This window comes from Lepisosteus platostomus, chromosome 3, assembly GCF_059453375.1.
Source record: "Lepisosteus platostomus isolate fLepPlt1 chromosome 3, fLepPlt1.hap1, whole genome shotgun sequence".
NCBI classification, from domain to species: Eukaryota; Metazoa; Chordata; class Actinopteri; order Semionotiformes; family Lepisosteidae; genus Lepisosteus; species Lepisosteus platostomus.
This window is the reverse complement of record NC_142613.1, coordinates 12706406-12730204: the sequence shown is the minus strand read 5'-3', so window position 1 is coordinate 12730204 and position 23799 is coordinate 12706406. Positions and strand designations below refer to the sequence as shown.

General features: G+C 47.6%; 2 protein-coding genes across 3 annotated transcripts in view; one reads left to right on the top strand and one right to left on the bottom strand.

The window, feature by feature from the left end:
• LOC148674432 (cGMP-dependent protein kinase 1-like) overlaps positions 1 to 18632 on the bottom strand; it is a 30116-nt gene extending 11484 nt beyond the window's left edge. The window contains exons 1-5 of one of the 2 annotated variants that reach the window (XM_088624523.1): positions 18520 to 18632; positions 17814 to 18035; positions 16113 to 16456; positions 14396 to 14562; positions 9282 to 9395 (exon numbers count right to left, since the gene is read on the bottom strand). In XM_088624523.1, coding sequence (XP_088480649.1) covers positions 9282 to 9395; positions 14396 to 14562; positions 16113 to 16402 — 571 coding nt within the window. In that variant the 5' untranslated portion in view covers positions 16403 to 16456; positions 17814 to 18035; positions 18520 to 18632. Of the gene's footprint in view, positions 1 to 9281; positions 9396 to 14395; positions 14563 to 16112; positions 16457 to 17813 lie in introns of both variants that reach the window. The other variant, XM_088624522.1, reaches the window with a different exon arrangement.
• Positions 18633 to 21201: 2569 nt separating this feature from the next.
• On the top strand, positions 21202 to 23706 carry lage3 (L antigen family member 3). Its single transcript, XM_088624526.1, has 3 exons — positions 21202 to 21384; positions 22299 to 22427; positions 23266 to 23706. Exons 1-3 carry the CDS (start codon positions 21338 to 21340, stop codon positions 23378 to 23380), a joined length of 291 nt encoding a protein of 96 aa, XP_088480652.1. The 5' UTR covers positions 21202 to 21337; the 3' UTR covers positions 23381 to 23706.
• The last annotated feature ends 93 nt before the right edge of the window (positions 23707 to 23799 follow it).

Genomic DNA, 23799 nt, shown 5'->3' with positions numbered 1-23799 from the left:
GGGAGCTGAAACATTTTCCAAGCAAGGTCGCCATTCAAAGAAAACTGAAAGAAAAAACAACTTGAAAGACATGTGGCTGGCTTACAGGCAGAGAGCGAGTGATGGGGGAGAGAGAGCCAGAACATCACAGCAAGGATCAGAGAAGCAGGGAGAAGCCTGGGACACCGATTACCCTGATGTGTGTGAGAGAGGGAGAGGGAGACTGTGAGAGAGAGTGTGTGTGTGTGTGTGTGTGTGTGTGAGGGAGGGAGAGTGTGTGAGGGAGGGAGAGTGTGTGTGAGAGAGTGTTTGTTAGATTGTGTGACAGAGAGAGTGTGTGAGAGAGAGAGAGTGTGTGTGAGAGAGAGTGTATGTGAGAGAGAGTGTGTGAGGGAGGGAGAGTGTGTGTGAGAGAGTGTGTGTGTGAGAGAGAGTGTGTGAGACTGTGACAGAGAGTGTGTGTGACAGAGAGAGTGTGTGTGTGAGAGAGAGTGACTGTGTGTAAGAGAGTGTGAGAGAAAGTGTGTCTGAGAGAGGGAGAGTGTGTGTGTCTGAGAGAGTGTGTGTGTGAGAGAGAAGGATAGTGTGTGTGAGAGAGGGAGACTGTGTGTGTGAGGGAGAGAGTGTGTGTGTGTGAGGGACGGAGAGTGTTTGTGTGAGAGAGAGTGTGTGTGAGAGAGTGTGTGTGTGTGTGAGGGACAGAGAGTGTTTGTGAGAGAGAGAGAGAGTGTGTGTGAGGGACGGAGAGTGTTTGTGTGAGAGAGAGAGTGTGTGTGTGAGAGAGAGAGTGTGTGAGTGTGTGTGAGGGAGGGAGAGTGTTTGTGTGAGAGAGAGAGTGTGTGTGTGTGAGGGAGAGAGAGTGTGTGTGTGACAGAGTGTGGGTGTGTGAGTGAGAAAGTACCAGAGAGATAGAGTGTGAGACTGAGAGTGGGAGTGTGTGTGAGAGAGAGGGAGACTGTGTGTGAGAGGGAGAGAGAGTGTGTGTGTGTGAGGGAGAGAGAGTGTGTGTGTGAGAGAGGGAGACTGTGTCCTGCTGTCGCTCAGGGAACAGGGGCTGCAGCAGAGCTTGGCACTGCTGGAGCAGTACGGGCAGACCTGGGCACTGCCAGCCAATCTGAGCAAGACCAGAGTCATGAGCTTCCAGAAGAAAGAAACAGATTCCACTTCACCCTGAACAGCAACACAGTGGAACACTAGGTAGGTAAGTAGGTATAGGTATTTTTTATGCCATAAGAATGAGTTGTGGAGTTCAATTACAGCCTATAATTACACAAAATAGGACAAACACCCACAGAGGTCTGTAAAAACATTCTCCACCAAATAATGTATGCAAGTCTGAATTAGGCTGATACCCACTACTGATCAACATACAGATGAGAGCAATAAAAGCTGAAAAGCAGTGATCTGAACTCCTAAGACAGAGAAGAGCTCCCTTATCCAGCTGGTCCTGAAGCTCACTGCCCTGAGCCACACCGACACCAACCAGACTCCGGACAGCACTAAACCACCACAAAGAAGAAACAGACCCTGAAGGACAGGCTCAGTGACCACAGCCTGGCCATAGAAACTGGACACAGGCAGATCTGGACACCCAGAGAGGACAGGCTCAGTGACCACAGCCTGGGAATAGAAACTGGACACAGGCAGACCTGGACACCCAGAGAGGACAGGCTCAGTGACCACAGCCTGGCCATAGAAACTGGACACAGGCAGACCTGGATACCCAGAGAGGACAGGCTCAGTGACCACAGCCTGGACATAGAAACTGGACACAGGCAGACCTGGATACCCAGAGAGGACAGGCTCACTGACCACAGCCTGGCCATAGAAACTGGACACAGACAGACCTGGATACCCAGAGACAACAAGCGCAATACTAATAATTATTAGTATTGTTGTAAACATCTGCAAAATGTTTTACTAATTCATCTTGCTTTGGCAACACTGTAATTCATCGATCATGACACTAAAGCTCTTTCAATTTGAATTACTCAGAAAGAGGATTGTGCGACTTTGTGCGTGTGTGTAAATGGGTAAGTGTGTGTAACTAATCCACAGATGAGTGTCCCCTCCGCCTGGCTCTGACCTCTTATTCAGCCCTGTTCGTCAGCACTGCTCCCTGTTCCACTATCTCGGAGATTAGCGCCAGGCACCGAGATTAAACACACAATGGAGCCAGGGTAAACTGAGGAGAGGGATGAGAGTGACCCAGGAGAGCGTGTCAGTTATTTCTGTAATCCTTCAAAGGGGGCTCCTGCTTCTGGTGCATTCAGGGCCACAGCTAACCCACTACGCAGCTCTCCTGTTGTCAGGCTCTGCGGCAGTGCAGGACGATGTGAAAAGGGCCAAGAGGTGCAGTTCACAGTGAAGCCAGGTGGGGGCACTTCAGTCACATTTGGACAACCAATTCCTCCACAGGTCAGACGCTCATTTCATTGTGCCCAAGCTCTTCAGTTATACTGAGCAGAGCCACAGCGTCAACTACTACCTCCTGAGTGTTAGAGCTCTTGAGGTAGAGAAAAGCAGGCAGACACTAAGAGAGCTTGAGATGGGAGGAAAGACAGCGAGAGATGCAAAGTAACCAGAGGGTGGATGGTAGACAGGGATAGAGAGGTTACCCAGCTTCTCAGGAAGTGTGTCTCAGTTGCGTGTGTTGTTTAAAGTGTGTTTTCTCTGCAGGGTACAGTGTGTGTGAGTGTGTATTGTCTGCAATGTGAGAGTGTGTATTGTGTACTGTGTGTGTAAGAATGTGTATTGTCTACAGAGTACATTGTTTACAGTGCATATGAGTGTGTATTATCTGCAGTATATATAAGACTATGTGTTATTTACAGTGTGTGTGGGTGTGTATTCTCTATAGAGTACATTGTTTACAGTGCATATGAGTGTGTATTATCTGCAGTATGTATAAGACTGTGTGTTGTTTACAGTGTGTGTGGGTGTGTATTCTCTACAGAGTATATTGTTTATAGTGTATATGAGTGTGTATTGTTTACAGTGTGTGTGGGTGTATATTTTCTACAATGTGTGTATTGTCTACAGTGTGTCCATTGTTTATAGTGTATGTGAGTGTATAGTGTGTGAGGGTATCTACTGTTTAGTGTGTGTGTGTGTTTCGTTTACAGTGTATGTGAGTGTGTGTTGTCTGCATTGTCTACAGTGTGTGTATTGTCTTCAGAGTATGTACTGTATAGTGTGTGTATTGTCTATAGTATGTGTGTGTATTGTTTATAGTGTGTGTATTGTATAGTGTGTGTATTGTCTATAGTATGTGTGTGTATTGTTTAAAGTGTGTATAAGGATGTTCTGAAGAATGTTATTGTTGTAAATGCTTTGCTAATTGTTATCGCTTTGGCAACACAGTAATTCATCAGTCATGCCAGCAAAGCTCTCTGAATTTCAATTGAGAGCAAGAGGATAGAGGGGAGAGAGAGTCCTGGTGAGTGAGAAAGAGAGAGGCAGAGAGAGAGATAAAGGAAAGGAGAGAGGGGGAGAGTGGCGGAGAAGGACAGTAGCCCTGCTCAGTCCCTGTCTGTCGCCGTGTGAGGCTCATTCGATTTGGGGATGACATCTGCCTGCTCTAAGCAGGCTCTTTGCAGGCTGGCCCAGTGACACTACCCTGTCTGAACTCATCTCCCATCTCCAGTCATCAGGTCTCAGTGCATCTGCACCACATGTGTGGTTTGTCCCTGCGTGGGACTCAGTCTGCCAATCCAGCTCGCTGAATGACCAGTAGCATGACCCAGACAGTCTGCAAACTCTTGTCAAGCACCAAATGAGCCCCATGACACTCCTCCATCCCATCTAAATTTCTCCTCCAAATTCTGCAACAACCTTTGTGGACTGATCTGAGTCACTGCACCCATATTGCACGTGACGGTCGCTCATAGCGGGCATTGGAACAGACCTCCGACATCTCTCACGCGCTTCCCGGACCCCCAATCAGCACAGCGCACGGGCAGGAGACCAGATCCAGTGAGCCAGAAGACTGCTCATGTAGCCCAGGGGGTCAGCCTCTCCTACCAAGAACCAGAGTGTTTGTCCACTGTCATAGGCTCAAACCAGGTCAGCTGTGGTACTCCTGCAGTTTCTCAGCATCTGCACAAGAGCAGAAACTCGCTAAGACCTGGGAACCCCCTTTGCATAGAGATTAATGACTAACAGAAGCTGAGGCTTCATTAAGCATGCACGTTAAATGGCTTCCGGCACTCTTAAATTGCAGTGAGATTTGCAAACCAGGTTGGATGTTTGTTTTTGCTTTCCCACTCGGTGTCAAGTCCTCTGCCGACGTTACAATCTAGACAGCTTGTGTCTCCTGGAATTCGGAAAGTGGACTGTCAGGCAGGGTCTCAGGGCCGAATGGTCCCCCCCCATACACACACCCTCACACACATTGACCAGCCTTCGTAGTGCGCCAACTGTGACAAATTACCAGCAAAATGTATTAATGTAAAAAACTGAGCTTGTCTTTTTAGCAGCTCTCTCGTCTCCTGTGTAAAGGCTGTCTTAATTTCACTGCGTACCTACATTTTGGTCATTACTGACGGAGGGTTTCATATATTTAATCTGTATGCTCAAAACCAGGCCCTTCAACGCCAATTCTTAGTGTTGTTTCCCACAATTTGTTCCAACACTCTCCATCCATCCATTCATTTTCTAATGCAGTCACCCAGCACGGGGTCGCTGGAGGGAGCTGGAGCTTATCCTGGCAAGGAACGGGCACGAGGCAGGGTACACCCTGGACAGGACGCCAGTCCATCGCAGGACGTGTCAGACACAAACACGCACACACTCACGCCAGGGCCAATTTTCCCAGAAGCCACTCAACACCTAAGGACTTCAAAAAACATGCATCTAGTCTGTTTAAAAAAAAATAAATTTCAAAATTCTGCTTGAAATGTACTTCAGCATCGTGCTACGTTCAGCGTATTCGGTAAGTGAAAACCGAATCAGGGTCCACTGGGAATAACAACACCCAAAAATGAAGTGTACTGAAAGGATTATAGAGTGTTTAGTTAAAATGTGGCTTAACCCCCCTGGCGAAGGGCTGAACAGGGAGCAGGTGCACAAAATCAACTGAAATGTGAACGAGCTGGAGCGCCCTTAAGGGGGAGGGCACAGGGTCAGACTGGCAACAACCTTCTATCACCGCTGATTTCATCTGCCCAGCCGACCTCTGGAGGAGCGGAGAGGGCGGCCTCAGGCGGTCTCTGCCTGGCACTGACCTACGCTGGGGAACTTTGGGAGCCTACAGACTGGCACTGTGCCAACCTGCCCAAGCTGTTTGATCAGTCCGGAGAGAGACGCGCGTCCTGTAGCAGGGGCCTCTGGACCCCGGGACCTGCGACCCCTGTCTGCTCACACTTTGCTGCCGCAGAGGGACACGCACAGGCAATCAGAGGTATATAGAAATATCCGTTCACTCTCGTATGCCTGTGTTTGTACACGTGAGCTTCTTTCTCGCTCTGTTTCCCTATTCTCTCGCAGTGCGGTAATCTAGCTGTGCTCGTGGCTATTTAAAGTAAATCGGTGCAGAACAAAGGTTCAAGGCCCTTTCTCATTCGCGCTCTCTCTCTCTTTCCTGTTTCTGCCTCTGAATTCCTCTCCCTGTCTCTCTTGAAAGGAAGAGGAAACACAGTGCTTGCAGGAGAGTTAATGAATTAATAATGCAGTCAGTTCATTAATTCAGCAGCTCCAGAGGGGGGCGACTCCAGCCCACTGCCAATCAAGCTCCAGATTCCATCTCTCTTACTGGGAGCCCTGGCCTGCCCCAGACCCTCATCACTCTCTGTACTGTGCAATGTTACACTGCTGTATTCTTTGACTAGCAGTAGGAACGATCATAATTATTTGTATGTGCATAGCTTTTCTCATCCAAAACGGTCCCTTCGTGCTTCTCTTATATGCAAGGTGATGCAAGGCAGCCATTCTGACCAGCTGCCCCACTGTGATGAGGTAGATGAGGTAGTGGAGTGAGAAATGACATTGACAGTTGAAATAGGGAGACCAGATCACAGAAGCATGAGTAGAATTTAGACAAGACTTCTTTACAAGACTAGAATTAACACCTTCATTCTTCCAAACAGTGTCAACGGCTCTTTATTAGACAAGTAGTTAGGACCTCAGTTTAATGTCTCCTCCGAAGGATGACAGCTCTTGTAGCACCATACTGGGGCATTGGTCTAGAAATTCGGGCTCAGAAGGAGCCTACTGGTCCACTAACATCACAGTGGCAATCTGCATTTCCATCCCAGTACTGACCCAGCCTCGTTCAGCTTCTGAGATCTGTATTCTGTTCAGGTGCACAGCTATCTGCTGTTTTGCTGTTCTGTACTGCAGAGTATGATATTTAAGTGTGATCAACATCAGTACTGGGGTTTAGCTTTTAAGATTGCTGTGCTAAAAGAACAACATTCTAAGGTTTTTGCTTCAATATAAAAGTTACTCTATTACTGCCACCAGAAATTAAAATTTCAAATTAAAACTGAAAGGAAACTTCAGTGTCAATTCCCACACCACATTGATGAACAGACAGTGAAAATGGCTCTGTGGGCTCCAGACTCTGTGCAGTTTCCTACAGGATGGGGGCTGTTTTCTGCAGGTGTAGGGTCAGAGTCGACCACGCTGGCGTGGGCGCCGAGAGGAGGGTGAGTGACCGGCCAACGCAGGACAGCGCAGTCAAGCACACGGCTGCCCAGAGCAGGAGAGCTGCTGATGGGCTCACTTGGTAATGCTGAGAAGAAGCCTCTCAGCACCGGAGCAGTGCAGAGAGGCCCCACACAGCAGACAGTGAGAGAGAGAGAGAGAGCCAGGCTGAGTGGCGACAAGCCCACGCCTGGAGCAATTATCACTCGTAGGATCGTTAATGGCTGCACTTCACACACCTAGCGGCTGCTTTCAACTTAATTACTCCAACCTGATTTTGCCTTTAACACTTTCGTGCCTCTCGGCCTCATGTGGAAAAAAAATGCCAAACGGTTGTTCCATGAATCCTGATCAGCACCGATCATGGAACCTGCATTCACTCCCTGGCTATCCCTCATGGTCCAGGATGGTCATCTCCATTGAAACCCAAGGTGGGCGATAAGCCCAATATGGGATCTGCACACTCTCTGGCAGGTTGCAGAGATCAGGTTGTGTACTGCGCAGTCCTGTCAGGAATCTTGGATCACCTCCTGTTAGTTGTGGACTTGTGCCAGTTGGCATCTTTGAGGCGCAATAATTGTCCCAAGTGCTTTAGCAGGCTGTCCGTGGCTGAGCTGTGCAGGACCATGTACACCTTTCACTTGGCCATATCCTCCAGCTGTATCTATTGCAGTTAACCACTTCTCACCCTGTGATTTCAAATGGCTCTACAGCCTTTTGACTGCGCTTGTACACTACACCATAGTACACAATGAGCCTATTCTCTAATCACGGCGAACTTTCCCTAGAATATGTGGAGGAATTTCACGCACGAAAAAGGGGAGAAAGGAAGGGCTCTGCACTCTCCACCGAAAGGCTGTGGGTTCAAGTCCTGGCTATACACGCTACTGCTATACCCATGAGCTAAGATACTTCATCACACCTACTGAGTCCCATTTTTAAGGAGGTATATTCCTGCAATGCAGCAGCATTCAGCCAACCAGGGGAAAACTCCTGCTCTCTCAGGCCACTAAACAGTATAGAAACTAGGATAAGATCAAACCTGCTGAGCCAACAGGCACATGTATGGACTGTACTTGCCCACATCTCTGGCTGTATGCATACTTGAAGTGTGTATATCTACAGTACAGGCACTAACCATGACCTCATCTCACTCATTTTCAATCTCTGGGATGCTGTCTGGGCCACTATTTAATTCCCTGTCTGAGGAACCTTAGACTCTACTGCTGGGTCTGGAATAAACACAGGACCTATAAACCTGACAGATCCCCTGCGCCGTTGTTCCACAGAGTCTTTGTCACGGTGGGGAAGGGGGGGGGACAGCAGAAAGGCAAACTGAGCAGCTTATATCCTCCAAACGCTTCAGTGCCTAAAAAAAGAAGCTATTCAGGTCAGAGCAGCGCGCTGCCGGAGTGGGGAAGTGAGTGCGGAGAGAGAGAGAGATGGGAAATTCTCTCAGGTCTTCTTTTGCAGTTTCTTCTTTGATTCCGTTTGAAGTGAGTCTGTTTCTCCGTCTCTCTCTCTCCCCCCCTGCTGCTCTCTTTAAACACAGCCCGAGAGCAGAGTTCTCTGCCTGAGTGAAATGAAGCCCTCCGGGTCCTCTAGCTGCCACCCAGCCCTGCGCGTGCTGCTCCACGAGCAGTGCCCGGGAGGGAGACGCTCCCTCTGATGGACAGAGGGCGGGAGGGGGAGAGGGGGTGAATCTCAGTACCCCATCTCATAGCCCCCAGCTGCACAGACCTGTGTCACAGAGAAGAACAGCCTATTTCAGTCCGGTGGAGGCCTGTGGCCCCACTGTCCCCCTTCTCTGGGATGGAGGTTTTCCCTCCCTGTCCTCAGCTGAAGGAATCTGCAGTGCTACCATGTTTTCCCCGAGCAGATACAATTTTAATGTGCAGCAGTGTATTCCTGTCCTTTCGAGTGCGCGCTCAGACCAGCAGGCAGGCAGGGGTGTGAGTCGTGTGCTGTCCAACCCAGATCTGACATAACAACAGCTCTTTCCCTGCAATAGCACAGTACAGCCCTTTGAAGACAACAACAAGTGGGACGTCTGGTGAATGATTCTAACTGCAAGGAGGAGACAGACACTCAGATTATGTTCTGTATAATGTATATGAACTAGACTGGGGTTGATTTGGTTTACTACACTGCTGGTAATGGATGTCCAAACCCGGGATTTAAAACTAGATTACCTCAGGCTTACATTTTCCAAATTAGATTTTAATGAAGAAGGTGCTTACTTTTAACAGCTTTCTCACTAGCTAGATTGCCATCTTTAAATTTTGAAAAGTAAGATTGAAAAAGCCTCCAATTGATATTTTGTGGGGGAAAAAAGCCTTTAATATCCCACTGTTGGGAAACTCCGTGGGGAATCCCTAAGGTAGAGTGTTGAGGCAGTGCCAATGATAAAGCATTATACAGCGTCCCCCTGTAAGAACGCTAGCTACGCCCTAAAATAAAGCAACTTCCTCCCCCTGTCATAAACAGTAAATCTCATCACCTCCTGCATCAGACCCTGTTATCAGATAGGAATGTGTTGGTGTCTGCTCCGTTATGTGGAGGGTACTGTGTCACATCTCTATCATCTCTGAGTCCAGGCTGCTGGTTTCTGCCTGCAAGCTGTGTGTACATGCTGCTGTCCAGCTGGTCACCCTCACCTGTGACAGTCGCAGTGCGGGTGCAGTTGTACAAGATGGCCAGCTCCCCAAACACCTTCCCCGGGCCCATGGAGCACAGCTTCAGCCCATCCTTGGTCACCTCCACCTTCCCCTCTGTCAACACACACACAGTTAGGATTAACATCACGCCGAAAGACCCAGGAGAGCAACATCACAAGTACGGGTGCCGGAAATAAATATCACTCCCATCAGACACATATGAAGACAGGGAAGAGGGATCAATCGACACAAACGAGCTTAGCAAATTAATATCCAACATTTAGACACGAGGAACACGTGTTCAGGTATACATGCAGGTGAGGATAAATATCTAGGGTTATTTGGGGGAGGGGTGGCACACAGCACTGTTTACAGCAAACAAAGCCCTGCTGCAGAATGACTCAATACAGAGCTGCATTAAGAAGCAGGCAGTGCACAGCTAGTGATAACAGGCAGGGACTGATCATCTGAAACACCCAGTTACAGCAGTGGGAGGGAAGCACGGAGACAATCAAAGGAAAGAGAAAAGTTGGATCTTGCAGTGTTTTCGGTGTCTGGCAGTCTGCAAGTGTGGGCCTGTAAGAATGAGAGGAGAGGCAGTCCATTCAGGAAGCCTGCACAGCTGTTGTTTTGAGTCAGGAGCTGTCCTTGGTGCTGAACCCAGTGTCAGGGCCAGATGACAATCCAGCTCTCATTGTTGCTCTTCTAGACTGTCTGAGAGAGAGAGAGGCTGGAGGGAGGAGATACGGTGAGGGAGAGGGGGCTGAGACAAATTGAGGTGTCAGAGCCACGCAGGAGAGGGGCTGCTGTTCGAATAAGCAAGAACTGGAGGGGTATGTACTGAGGGAAAAGGTCAGCAGTTACAGCAGCTGTCAGTGACAGCTCACCGTGTATATTATAGAAAGACAAGAAGGACCCTAGACTCACTATCCTCTCAGAACCACACACTGGCTCACTGACTGAGTCACTGACTGGCTGCAGTACTGAATCACTGGCTGATTAACCAACTAACTGCCTGTAACACTGAGTGACTGACAGACTGACTGCTAATTGTACTAATTAACTGCATGTAACTCACTCTGTGACTAGGCTGCAGTTCAAGAGTCAAAGAATCGGAAATCAAAGTAAAAACGGATCATCGTAAAGCACTGTGTTGCCCATGAGTCAATCAGCATGTCACTCGGGCTATCAGAAAGACCGAACGCTTTCGTTCCAGAGACTTACTCAAAACCACTGGCAGCTGTAATCATCACAAGTTGCTTTCACTGAGTATTGACTCCGCTGGGGAGGGGGGGCAATACTTTTGCATACCCCAGATTTTAATTTGTGATTTTTCTTTGCTGTTTCTGCTGAAAGCATTCAGTTTGAGCATTCATTTTTTTATTCAAATCTCACTTCAGAAGCAAGTCTGTGCGCCACCCGTCATTGGAAAGAAAGCGATCTCTCACAGGAGGAAGAGAGAAGAACCCCCCCCCAGTCTGTGCTGGACGAACAGGGGCCCGGGCTCTGATCTCTGCCCGTACTCCGGTAGCAAGAGTGTGAGCACGCAGGCACTGCAGCTGAGCGCCTCAGCGCCATCAGCAGCAGATAATGCAGAGCACGTCTCTGCTCTCCCTGCGACAGCTTATTGTGTTACAGGCTCTGGCCCCACAGCGGGGCTCAGCACGCACCTCGCTATCGCTCCATCTCCCTTGCCATTAAAAGGCAATTCTTATTTCTTCTGTTTAATCCTGAGGCAGATAGGCTCGCGAGAGCAATAGTGTGGCAGTGAGGGAGGCCAGCAGAGCCCTCCAGCCTGGGAGGGGTGAGCAGGGAGAGGACATGATCAGAGCAAACTGCCCCCACGCAGTACAATTAACTCGGGGACTAACTCATGAGGACAGCTCATGGATGAACAGAACAATATTCCAGACTTCCCCATGGCTTCTGCTTTGTCCTTGTGCAGTTAAAGCACAATGAGTGTAAAAAAATCCAATCAAAGATTCTTCCCGAAAGCAGCTTTTACTGCTGGGATAGAAAGAAGACAAGGGTGTTTCTAAACACATAATGAAAGAGCTTTCTTTTTGTCCTTGTGTTTGCCTACATGCCACCCAGTAAACAGGGCTATGCTGACAGTGGCTGGGTGTTGTTGAAAAAGTATTAAGAGTACAGAACCGGGGTCTCCAGCAGTGGTGCTTGAGTGCCCTCATTCAGTGCCACTGCTCATCCTAAATCACCAGTTTCTAAAGATCGGGATAGAGACCACCTTGAATTTGGATGATCGGTTAATTAATCATCTAGGGATTCCATCCAGGGATCACAGATCCTTGAGGTATAATGAATTGTGTTCCAAAATATACTCTATTAGCGGTACTTAAAATTCAAGTTGTCTTTAGAAATCAGTGATTTAATGGCTGCCAGTGAAGCCTGCAGCACTGGGACTCAACAAGATCAGAGCAGGAGACAGGTGGTCTAGACAATCTGGGAGGAGATGTATAAAACAGTGGTGCCCAACTCTGGTCCTGGAGGAACAGTGTCTGCTGGTGCGCAATCTATCTGAGCTCTAATTGTCAGTGCTAATTTATGACTTAACTGATCTGCTTTCTTGTTCAGTCTTTTATCTTGCTTCTTTTGTTAATCCTGAGTGATAAAATCACCCCACTTCAGAAGTGCTGTTTCCAAAAACTTCTGTGCTTAGAATTTTACACAGACTTTCCTGAACTTCATTGTTGTTATTTCTCAGTAATGTGCTTTTACTGCTTGATCAATTGACGATGAACAGGCTGGAGTGATACTGTATCAGACACACCCACAGTGGGAGTGACACTGTATCATACACCACGGTAGGAGTGACACTGTATCAGACACCCCCACGGTAGGAGTGACACTGTATCAGACACACCCATATTAGGAGTGACACTAATCAGACACACCCACAGTGAGAGTGACACTGTATCTGACACACCCACATTAGGAGTGACACTGTATCAGACACACCCACAATGGGAGTGATACTGTATCAGATACACCCAGAGTGGGAGTGACATTATATCAGACACACCCATGGTAGGAGTGGCAGTGTATCAGACACACCCATATTAGGAGTGACACTAATCAGACACACCCACAATGGGAGTGACACTGTATCAGACACACCCACAATGGGAGTGATACTGTATCAGATACACCCAGAGTGGGAGTGACATTATATCAGACACACCCATGGTAGGAGTGGCAGTGTATCAGACACACCCATATTAGGAGTGACACTAATCAGACACACCCACAATGGGAGTGACACTGTATCAGACACACCCACAATGGGAGTGATACTGTATCAGATACACCCAGAGTGGGAGTGACATTATATCTGACACACCCACATTAGGAGTGACACTGTATCAGACACACCCATATTAGGAGTGACACTAATCAGACACACCCAGAGTGGGAGTGACATTATATCAGACACACCCATGGTAGGAGTGGCAGTGTATCAGACACCCCAACGGTAGGAGTGACACTGTATGAGACACACCCACAATGGGAGTGATACTGTAACAGACATACCCAGAGTGGGAGTGACACTCTATCAAATGCACCCACAGTGGGAGTAATACTGTATCAGACACACCTACAATGGGAGTGGCAGTGTATCAGACAAACCCATATTAGGGGTGACACTAATCAGACACACCCACAGTGAGAGTGACACTGTATCAGATACACCCACAATGGGAGTGCCACTGTAACAGACACACCCACATTAGGAATGACACTGTATCAGACACACCTACGGTAGGAGTGACACTGTATCAAACACATCTAAAATGGGAGTGGCACTGTATCAGACACACCCATATTAGGAGTGACACTAATCAGACACACCCACAGTGAGAGTAACACTGTATCAGACACACCCACAGTGAGAGTAACACTGTAACAGACACACCCACAATGGGAGTGGCAGTGTATCAGACATACCCATATTAGGAGTGGCACTAATCAGACACACCCACAGTGAGAGTAACACTGTATCAGACACACCCACAGTGAGAGTAACACTGTATCAGACACACCCACATTAGGAGTGACACTGTCTCAGACACCCCTTCTGGTGGTAAGACATTGTATCAGACCTTCAGCAAGTGTGTTTTCCTTCTGTAGATGTCCAGTTGGTTACACTTCAGGTAACACACCTGCTTGAGTGCAGTTCTTCTCGTTCTCAAATTTACCAATGTGCCGCTGATAGAAAACTGAGATCAATTAGTCTGTGATTAAAAACCCAAAGTAAATTAAAACCTCAAGTTTATAATCACAAAAACCAGAGAACACAGTGTGCCTCCAGGACCACTGCGTCGACCCACTCCTATGATATGGAAAAAGAGATCAGAGTGAGAGAGTGATGAAGGTTTGCTCATAATGGAGGTTTAAGCCTAAGAGGACATGAAGATTGGTAGTTGCACAAGTGTGGTTGGTGTGTGGGTGTGGTCAGTGGCTAGTGAATGCAGTCACTGTGGGCCTGTCCAGCAGCCACGTGGTTAAGGTACAGACAGGTGGGGAGCTGCGTCAGCATGCGTAGGCTGCAAAGGAACAAGTAATAGGTTTATTCCATGCTGAAAAAAAGAAGAAAGAGATCACAACGTTTCGGCCGTGGAGCCTTCTTCAGGTGTGAGAGAGACAGGGCAGTAGGCAAAGGGAAAGTAGCGGGAGAACAAAGGTTGGGAGGGAGGAGGAGCAAGAGGCAGGAGCAGGGGACAGAAAGAGAGGCCAATCCAGAGGTGTGAAGTCAGAATGGGTGCAGAGAGGTGTGAAATGAAACTTCCAATGAATGGAGAAAATTTAAAAGAACAGTAGTCTGTCGTTAAGAGAAGGGAGAATGTGTGATCATAAGTGTGGTCTTTGTTCTCAAAGACGGTTTTCCGAACTCATACATCAGAAAGACCACCGAAACCAAAATCATTCTGCAGCTGTCCTCCCACTACTTTACCTTTGCCTACTGCCCTGTCTCTCTCACACCTGAAGAAGGCTCCACGGCCAAAACGTTGTGTTCTCTTTCTTCTTTTTTTCAGCATGGAATAAACCTATTGCTTGTTCCTAAGGTACAGACAGCCTGGCTGTGCTGTCTCTCTCACCCTCCATGACGTAAACGAGAGAGCCCACATCTCCCTCGGTGATGAGCCGGCTGCCCTCGCCATACTCGGCGGGGTACATGCACTCCACGATCTCCAGAATCTGGCTCGTCTCCAGGTGCTTCATGAAGTCATTCTCCAGGATGGCAGCCTTGATCATTTCCCGGGACCTTGGGGTAGGCAAAGGTCCAATTAACATTGTCAAGTATCGTAGGCACTCGTCTGTAAGCACTATGTGTGGACTCACTCTGCATTTAGTATTCCCTGTTTCCACACCTCCCTCTTGCAGCAGACAGTCACTATGTGTCTGCGCACTGCCTGTATGTTCCCATGTTCCCTGCAGCTGAGTAGTGTTCCCATTCTCCTGAGCAGGGTGTGTGTTCAGTGTGTGTAGATCGTCTCCACACTCACTCCTCTCTCCTGCAGTAGATGGTGTTCAGTGTATGTAGATTGTCTCCACACTCACTCCTCTCTCCTACAGTAGATGGTGTTCAGTGTGTGTATATTGTCTCTTCTCTCCTACAGTAGATGGTGTTCAGTGTGTGTATACTGTCTCCTCTCTCCTGCAGTAGATGGTGTTCAGTGTGTGTATACTGTCTCCTCTCTCCTGCAGTAGATGGTGTTCAGTGTGTGTATACTGTCTCCTCTCTCCTACAGTAGATGGTGTTCAGTGTGTGTATACTGTCTCCTCTCTCCTGCAGTAGATGGTGTTCAGTGTGTGTATACTGTCTCCTCTCTCCTACAGTAGATGGTGTTCAATGTGTGTATACTGTCTCCTCTCTCCTGCAGTAGATGGTGTTTAGTGTGTGTATATTGTCTCCTCTCTCCTACAGTAGATGGTGTTCAGTGTGTGTATACTGTCTCCTCTCTCCTGCAGTAGATGGTGTTCAGTGTGTGTATACTGTCTCCACACTCAAGCCTCTCTCCAACAGTAGATGGTGTTCAGTGTGTGTATACTATCTCCTCTCTCCTGCAGTAGATGGTGTTTAGTGTGTGTATACTGTCTCCTCTCTCCTACAGTAGATGGTGTTCAGTGTGTGTATACTGTCTCCTCTCTCCTGCAGTAGATGGTGTTCAGTGTGTGTATATTGCCTCCTCTCTCCTACAGTAGATGGTGTTCAGTGTGTGTATACTGTCTCCTCTCTCCTGCAGTAGATGGTGTTCAGTGTGTGTATACTGTCTCCTCTCTCCTGCAGTAGATGGTGTTCAGTGTGTGTATACTGTCTCCTCTCTCCTACAGTAGATGGTGTTCAGTGTGTGTATACTGTCTCCTCTCTCCTGCAGTAGATGGTGTTCAGTGTGTGTATACTGTCTCCTCTCTCCTGCAGTAGATGGTGTTCAGTGTGTGTATACTGTCTCCTCTCTCCTGCAGTAGATGGTGTTCAGTGTGTGTATACTGTCTCCTCTCTCCTGCAGTAGATGGTGTTCAGTGTGTGTATATTGCCTCCTCTCTCCTACAGTAGATGGTGTTCAGTGTGTGTATACTGTCTCCTCTCTCCTGCAGTAGATGGTGTTCAGTGTGTGTATACTGTCTCCTCTCTCCTGCAGTAGATGGTGTTCAGTGTGTGTATACTGTCTCCTCTCTCCTGCAGTAGATGGTGTTCAGTGTGTGTATACTGTCTCCTCTCTCCTACAGTAGATGGTGTTCAGTGTGTGTATACTGTCTCCTCTCTCCTGCAGTAGATGGTGTTCAGTGTGTGTATACTGTCTCCACACTCACGCCTCGCTCTTGCAGTAGCTGGTCAGCGTGACGTGGCTGAGGTCCTGTGGGTCCAGCGCGGTGGGCTCAGCGGAGATGGCCTGTCTCTTGGTGCGGAGGGGCTCATCAGGAGGGGTGGGGCCGGGACTGGGCCGGGAACTACGGTACCGGTCCAGCTCGCCTTGAAGCCGCTGGATGAGTTCATCCTTCTGATCCAGTTCCAGCTCCAACTCGTCAATCAGGGCGTCCCTCTGCCGCAGCTCCTCGATCTTCTGCTGGAGGGCGTACTGCAGGTCCCTGAGAGTCCCCATGGGGCAACTGGACTGAGAGAGCGGGGGAGAGGGACAGGCACCTCCTGTAGACACCTGTGAAGAGGAATCAGTGAGCTGTGTGTCAGCAGCTTGCGTGTCTGTGTGTTTCATTCCTGACACCAATCCTGACATTTTAACTCACTTTAACACACTGGCACTGAAACAACACCGTTGAACATTTTCCCAGCCTCTGAGCCCGGCACAGAGAATTGCCAGACGTGAGTTTCACACCAACACAGAGTCCCACTAAAATCAAACCTGACACTGATGCTGAAAGTGATACCCCAAAACCTTTCCCAACAGTAACCCTGACATGGTGACACACTGGAAGCACCCCTTGACACAGAGTATTTAACCCAGACACAGTGACACATTGGAACTGCCCCCAGACACCGTGACACACTGAAACTGCATTCTGACACATCAACACACTGATTTTAACCCTCACACAGCGACACATTGAAACTGCACTATGACACACTGATGCACTGAATTTAACGCTGACAATTTAACCCTCCACACTCACTCCTCTCTCCTGCAGTAGATGGTGTTCAGTTGCACACTGAAACTGTGCTATGGCACACTGACACACTGAATTGAACCCTGACACAGTGACACACTGAAACTACATTCTGACACACTGAAATTAACCCTGACACGGTGATAGAGACATTCTGACACACTGAATTGAACCCTGACACGGTGAAACAGCGGCCTGACACGGGTGGAGACTGAACTGGGCCCTCTCACTGACGCCCCAGCGACGCCGAGCTGAAATAAGTGATCCAGGAAAACCAGCCCTAGCGCTCGGCATGCACACGAGCCGCCAGGCGAGGAAACAAGGTGCAAAGGATCAGGAAGAGATTGGAAAACTAATTATTTTATAGGTTTTTGCATCCCTGGGGTTCTTCAAAGATATGCATTTCCACCATCACTACCACGCGTTTTTAATAAGCCGAATGTAATTACATGCAGGATTAATAAGCAGTAGCTCTTTTAAATATCCGTCCTCCAGGGGTTTTAATAATCCGTGCTCGTCCACCGCTGTCAGTTATTCTCGTCGGGACAGAGGACTGAGAAGCTGGATTCAGTCGGAAGCAGGAATCTAGAAAACCCTACTTCTTCTATCCTCAAACAAAAGAAAAACTAAATAGCCTCCTTTTTTAATGAAAGCAAATTCAGCACCGCATCAAAATGCTTTTATAACTACTTTTTCCTTCCTACAATTCACACTCAATACGCCTGTAAGACTGCCATTGAACCCCATGACTTCCCTGAATGCATGGCGCGTAAAAAAAATATTTTTGATAAACCACGTTTTCAGATTTTCTTTCAACTGTGCGATATGAACTGAGCCCTGTTGCACGCAGGAGAGGAGCGAAGCGGGCTTGTGTCTTCAGCGGGGGGTTACCTGTGACTAAAAGCTCTGTTACGAGTCGGACCCGAATCCCTTCACTTCAATCTCCGATAACAGCTCTCAGACCACGGCATCGCAGATCGGTTTCTCCCTTCGCCACTAGAGAGGTGTCCTGCGGCGATCCACTGGATCCCGGCTGCGATTGGAGGGCGTCGCGAGGCGATGTCTGTGGTGGTGTCGAACAGGTGTGTCAGTCCGGATCCGCCGCCGGGCGCTCTGTTTTAAACCAGGCAGACAGTCGCGGGTCAGAACCGGGTCCACACAGTTAAAAAAATACCGTCTGGTCGAGTGTATTCCGAGCTCAGCGGCTGTAGTGTAAAGCTAAGCGAAAAGCGGGGGGGTTCCGTTGGTCTGGGAAGTTGAGACCCCCAGTTTCTTTCAAACGGACCTCATTTCGACTTCCCTTTCCTCGTCAAAGAAACCGTCCTGCCTCGGTTGTGTCCAGCGAGCTTGGACAAACTGGTTACGGGCGTACGGTTGCGGGGCATTTAGTTTTTAAAAAATGTAGTTTGTTTTTTCGCCTTCCGGGCAACTCTACGGAAGGCTCCCGCAGTCAGAACCCCGAACCTCTCGCGGTGTGGAGTACCGGTACCGGCGCTTAGCCCACACAGAGCTGGAAAGCAACAACAGAGACTAGTAGTAATACAAATGAAAATTCCGTGAGGCTCAGGTCCGCTACTCCTGCAGGCACACACCATACCTCTGCCGGCTCCGCGCATTACAGCCTTCCCTGTGTGAGTGTTAAATAAGAGAGAGAGTCGCACGCTGGGGGGGAGAGAGAGTGTGTGGTTTCCACATGGGTGCTGAAGTCAAGTCTGCAGCCAGCGAATGTGCAAATTGACATTCTGTGCAGAAATCAGCATCTCCGCCGCACACAGCGAGCACAAACACGCAGTTATACAAACACACTCGCACAAAACAGACACAGCCTGAAACCGGCAGTACATTTACATGCATCACACTGGTACAACACAGCTGTTGAGGAAACCGACGGGATGAAATCAGGTGTTAAAGGGGATTTTATGTAGTGTAAAAACGGACAGAAATCTTGTTGCAATAAATTGTAAGCAAAATCTATGTGGTAAAATGCTGCAATTCGCGGTCTCACGTTAATTGTATGATGGAGAGCAAACACCCTTTGAGATAGAAGGACAATGCTTCCGATCTGTTGGAAACGTGTAATATTTAAATATCAAAATTGTGTTGTCCAGTATTTCGAATCCGGGGTTGTGGTAAAAGCCATAAATGCTTATAATCGCTTGCCCATTATTTAATAAAAACAGAGTGATGCTGCTGACTGCCTTTCAGCACAAGCTGTGGTGCTTTTCACACATTTTTCAGAGTCTACAGCCATCTGAGATGTTATGCCGAACACCAGGGGTTTGTAGCTCGATCATTGACGTCTGTAGACGCAGGGCGAGCAGTGTTTTTTTTTTTGCAAAATCCGAAAGTTGAACCGTTATTGACGTAACTGACAGATCGAAGGGCAGCTGGAACTGTGAAAAATGTGCACTTCCCTCCAGCTCTCAATTAAAGATAACGACAATACGCCTCATCTGGTTTACACCACCGTTTTTTTTTTAATCATACTAACTTGTGCTGAGGCAGGAGACTCCCAACATACAATGAGCGAACGTTGATCTGTATTTAATAACATGGTCAATGTTTTCGGCGTTTTGAAATGTCTTACCTCCTGTGCTTAAAATGCAATTAGCAGTCATTGCCTCCTCACAATATACAGTCTGATCAAAAAATAATCACTGCTTTCTGGTTATAGGGTGTTGGTTTACCACTATTAACAAATTGAAAATTAAAATATGGATTAAAAAATGAGTTTATCGTAGTTGCGATTATCATAGTGTATGTCACGCACATACAGTACACAACATATTTGGTTGAAAAGAACGTCGTTCATCGGCTGCAAAAATACGCGCCAGTGAAACCTTATATTGTAATATTGTATACGTCTATATGCTGAACTGCAGGACTGAAATGAGTTAAAGGATTGAAGAATTGGTGGAGATAAAATTCCCAGTAGCTACTGTATGTGAAGTGAAAAGCGTTTCGCTGTTTTCGTGATGAGCAGTGTTGTAGCGTTTTAACCGACAAACGCGGAACACAAGATGTTCCGCAATCAACCCAACTGGTTAAAAAAAAACAGACTGCGCATTGCACAGGTCAATCTTTAAACTGCGTGGATAAAAACGAGTTTAAAACCGAGACAAGGCGTTATATTAAATTACACAGCAGCTCGACTTGCTAACTTAAGTTCTGTGTTCCGATTTGGACCAAAAAAGCCGCGCTCCGACTGTTCGCTGTTTGTAGTCCTAATAAACCGAACAGAACGTGAACAGTGGGTCGTACTCGCACTGACCAGCTCCCGAACCGCTCCAACTGGACTGTTTTTCGTAAGAGGCACCAAGCAGCGTCGAGTCTGCTTCTGGTTCTCCTTCCACGAATTACTGAAATCCCTATGTTCTGAGTCTAACGTATTTTAGTCATGATAGGGTAATGCTCTCCACTGGGAGTTAGGAAGGTCAGGGTTTTCCAGAGTTTTTAAAGTGAGGTGTGGGTTTAGCTACCCTGTTTACTCAGGTACCTCTCCTGCACTGCTGTCCTCTACCCTGCCTGCCATGAAACAGTCAGTCCCTGCCTTCTTCGGGTGTTGTGTATCGTAATTTTTGCATGAAAGAAGCTCTCCCTCTATGGAGATCAGCATTAGCTGCAAATAATGAGTATTCCTTGGATTTATGGAATGTTATCCTCTAATCCTTAAGCGCTTCACTTGTGCTGTAGGTGGGGATTCAGTTCATCTAGCTCTGAAGCGCAACCCCACTTGGGTGACAGGCGACAGCCTTTCATCTGCTGCCCTAACACGGCAGACCCGCTGGATGTGAGGAGATTATTTCACCGCCTCAATCAAGGGGGAGGGCGGATGGTTTAAAGTAAGAGCGGAATTTCACCTGGTTAGTGGGATTCACATTCCTGCTCTTACAAACAGTGCCATTGAATATTTAGTAACCAAACAGAAACACATTTTAGCTTCGCCCTGAAAAGGTGCAGTGCCACCGGGCGGTGGTTTGTAGATTCTGATCCAGAGGGATGAGCGCCGCCCTACTGGTCTACTGAATCTCTTACAGCGGCAACGTGGTTTCAATTTCATGAGCGTTTCATTTATCACAATGGATTCAGTCTTGTTCTATTACGAGTTGTTAAGGTATATTTTGTGTTTAATCCGAACAGGCCCCGCTCTTCGGATTTGTTCCCCAGGACAACTCGATCGCAGCCTGACAAGCACTCTGTGAACTGGAGTTTTATTTTTGTACTCAGACTTGATTAGTCTTATTGATTTTTGTATTTGTGCAAAATTAGCGTGTAGCGAAGAATAAATGTTTTTATCAATTATAATAACACGGAGATATATTTAGCAAAAATACGAAGGGTTTTATCACGATTGTGTGAACGAATCTGCTCCTTCTAAATCCCACGCTGAAAGTACTTGTGATGTCACATCCAAGATGGCGGTACACGGCAGTGAAACAAGCGGACAGGCGAAACTGGAATTGTATCCTTTGATCAGCACGAAATGATCGCTAGTTAATTATCACACTGCCATTTTGAGAACCGACCCCGGCTTTGCGTTGATCATCCTTTATTTCTTTTATTCCTTTTCTGTAATCGCAGCTGCTGCTATACTGTTGTTTCCGTACAGCCAGGCAAAGACATGCTTACGTTAAGTGTCAGTATTATGCTTTCATGATCAGACCACCTCTGTTTTAGGCACAGCTTTTCTACGTTGTTCCTTATCCTTAGGTGCTTTCCAGTTATCTGTTTTACATCAGGGAACTGTGGTGAACTACAGTAAACTAATCAATTTGTATTAGAAGAGCATTGTAAGTAAAGTTACTGATGTTACGGAGGCGTAAAGGCTGGAGGTAGCTATTGCAGAACAGTCCTGTTACAGTAGGGACTGTAGTAAAAGTGCAGTAGGACAGTGCTGTTACAGTAGGGGACTGTAGTAAAAGTACAGTGCTGTTACAGTAGGGGACAGTAGTAAAAGTGCAGTAGGACAGTGCTGTTACAGTAGGGGACTGTAGTAAAAGTGGAGTAGGACAGTCCTGTTACAGTAGAAGGTGAAGAAAAACAACAGATGAATACTGGTTATATTAGGGATATATGGCAGACTTAAGTTTTAGTGGGAGTTGAAATAAAAATATGGGAAAAAAGAGTCATTAATCAATTTTAAAAAATAAAATAAGCACATTTTAGCACATTCCCAGGGCTTTTTTTATGCTAAAAGCCAGGAAGGTGAGAGTATCAGAGTACAGACAAATATGTGATGTTTTCAATGAATAAATCAAACCCCACAGGGAGAGGCATAGGGTTATGAGCAGCAGTGCCCCAGGGTGTGGCAGTGAGGTTCAGGGGAACCCCAGTAGCAGCCACGTGTCACATAATTTCTCTTTAACGGGTTATCAGTGCTCTGCGCATCCCGTTCCCCTCGGAGCGCGAGGCACGGATCGCTCTTCAGTCTCTCTCTCCTGACCGTGAGCCGCGCAGAGGGGGGATCAGCAAGGAAATGAGGGCGGCAGACAACGTCCTGTCCGTGTGAGTGCCTGCCAGGTGGCATGCCTGGCTGCGCGCCAGTGCGACAGTCCGTCTCACCGTGTCGGGGCGCATGCCTGTAACGCCCACTGCCTGTCTGCTTTTGTGGGTGTGTGCTGATTGATCCTTGTGTGCGAGTCTGCGCTCAGTGTGTTGGCAGGGGATAGGGTTGGGCCTAGCGGGCCAGCGTTCTCTCGGCTTCCTGGGTGCCAGTTACCCCACTCCTCCAGACAGCCCCTAGTTTCCTGTCAGACACTGTGGAACCTGATGCAAAGGAGACTGAAGCACACAGACGCATATTCAGAATATAGACGAATATTAATGTCCATCTGCAAGCTTTCAAACACAACTGTAAGCACTGATTTAAACTGGTATTAGAAACATTAAAAGTAATTGTGCCTAACAGTACTGTAGTAACATAGTGGTCTGTCAGAGAGTAAATGGAAAATACTTGTTTGGACAACAAGTGAAGAAATACCTTGTTGGGAAACTGTGAGCGCAGCTGTTCGTGAGCGACCAGTGGGTGGAGGAGCCCGAGAAACCTGTTTGCCTGTACTCATTCGCCCCCATCTGGTACAGAGGAGCGGTTTGCTGTAGCTGAGACATAAAATAACAATTGGCGATTCTGAAATTTGGTAGGTCAAAATCTGAAAAACTCCAAAGCAGTTGTAAGAAAATTTACTTGGAATATCGCTCTTGTCTGACACTGTTGTGGCATTTTGTTTTATTCTTGTTTCTCTGTGTGTGTGCGTGTGTGTGTAAAAACTGAAAAAGATGCACAGAAGAAGCTAGAGTCCATAGTCTTTGGACTGACCTCCCTCTCTCTGTCTGCCTCTGCCAGGACTTGGGCCGCGGACGAGGCCCGGATTCTGAGAGTGTCAGTCGGGTCGTTCATGGATCACTTGGCACTGGTTCTGGAGACTATGGAGGAGTTCGGACCCCCAGCAGCCCCCTGACCCAGCCTGGCTCTGTGGTCCAGCAAATCAGCCTCCATTCTGGGGGAGAACAAAAGGTTGAGAGAGATGTTGGTGGGGTTGCTGGAACAAGGCAGGGGTACAATGCAGGGCCATTTCAGAGAATATCCATTTGATTGACTGCACAAGGACGACGGACATTACGTGAGGAAAATGAAAATCCCAGCCAACAACACTAGGTGTTAGTGTGGTCTTACATCCAACACAGGCTTCTGAGCTTGCACTGCAGTACAGTAAATACTGGAAACGTGTGTATGGAGTGACATGTTCACAGTGTAAATACAAACTAATAAAGACTGTTTTCTAAACTGCTTTGAAATGTGTTTTTTCAACGACAGATGATTACGTATAATGACTGAAATAAAACCTCTGCGTATTGTACACAATGCAATCGTCCCAAT

What these genes read in the sequence shown, in the direction of transcription:
- lage3 (XM_088624526.1), top strand. Translation starts at nt 21,338, where the DNA reads ATGGCGGTACACGGCAGTGAAACAAGCGGACAGGCGAAACTGGAATT. An exon ending in GGACAGGCGAAACTGGAATT is followed by an intron (nt 21,385 to 22,298) that starts GTATCCTTTGAT and finishes ACGGGTTATCAG; the next exon opens with TGCTCTGCGCATCCCGTTCC. An exon ending in GCAGACAACGTCCTGTCCGT is followed by an intron (nt 22,428 to 23,265) that starts GTGAGTGCCTGC and finishes TGCCTCTGCCAG; the next exon opens with GACTTGGGCCGCGGACGAGG.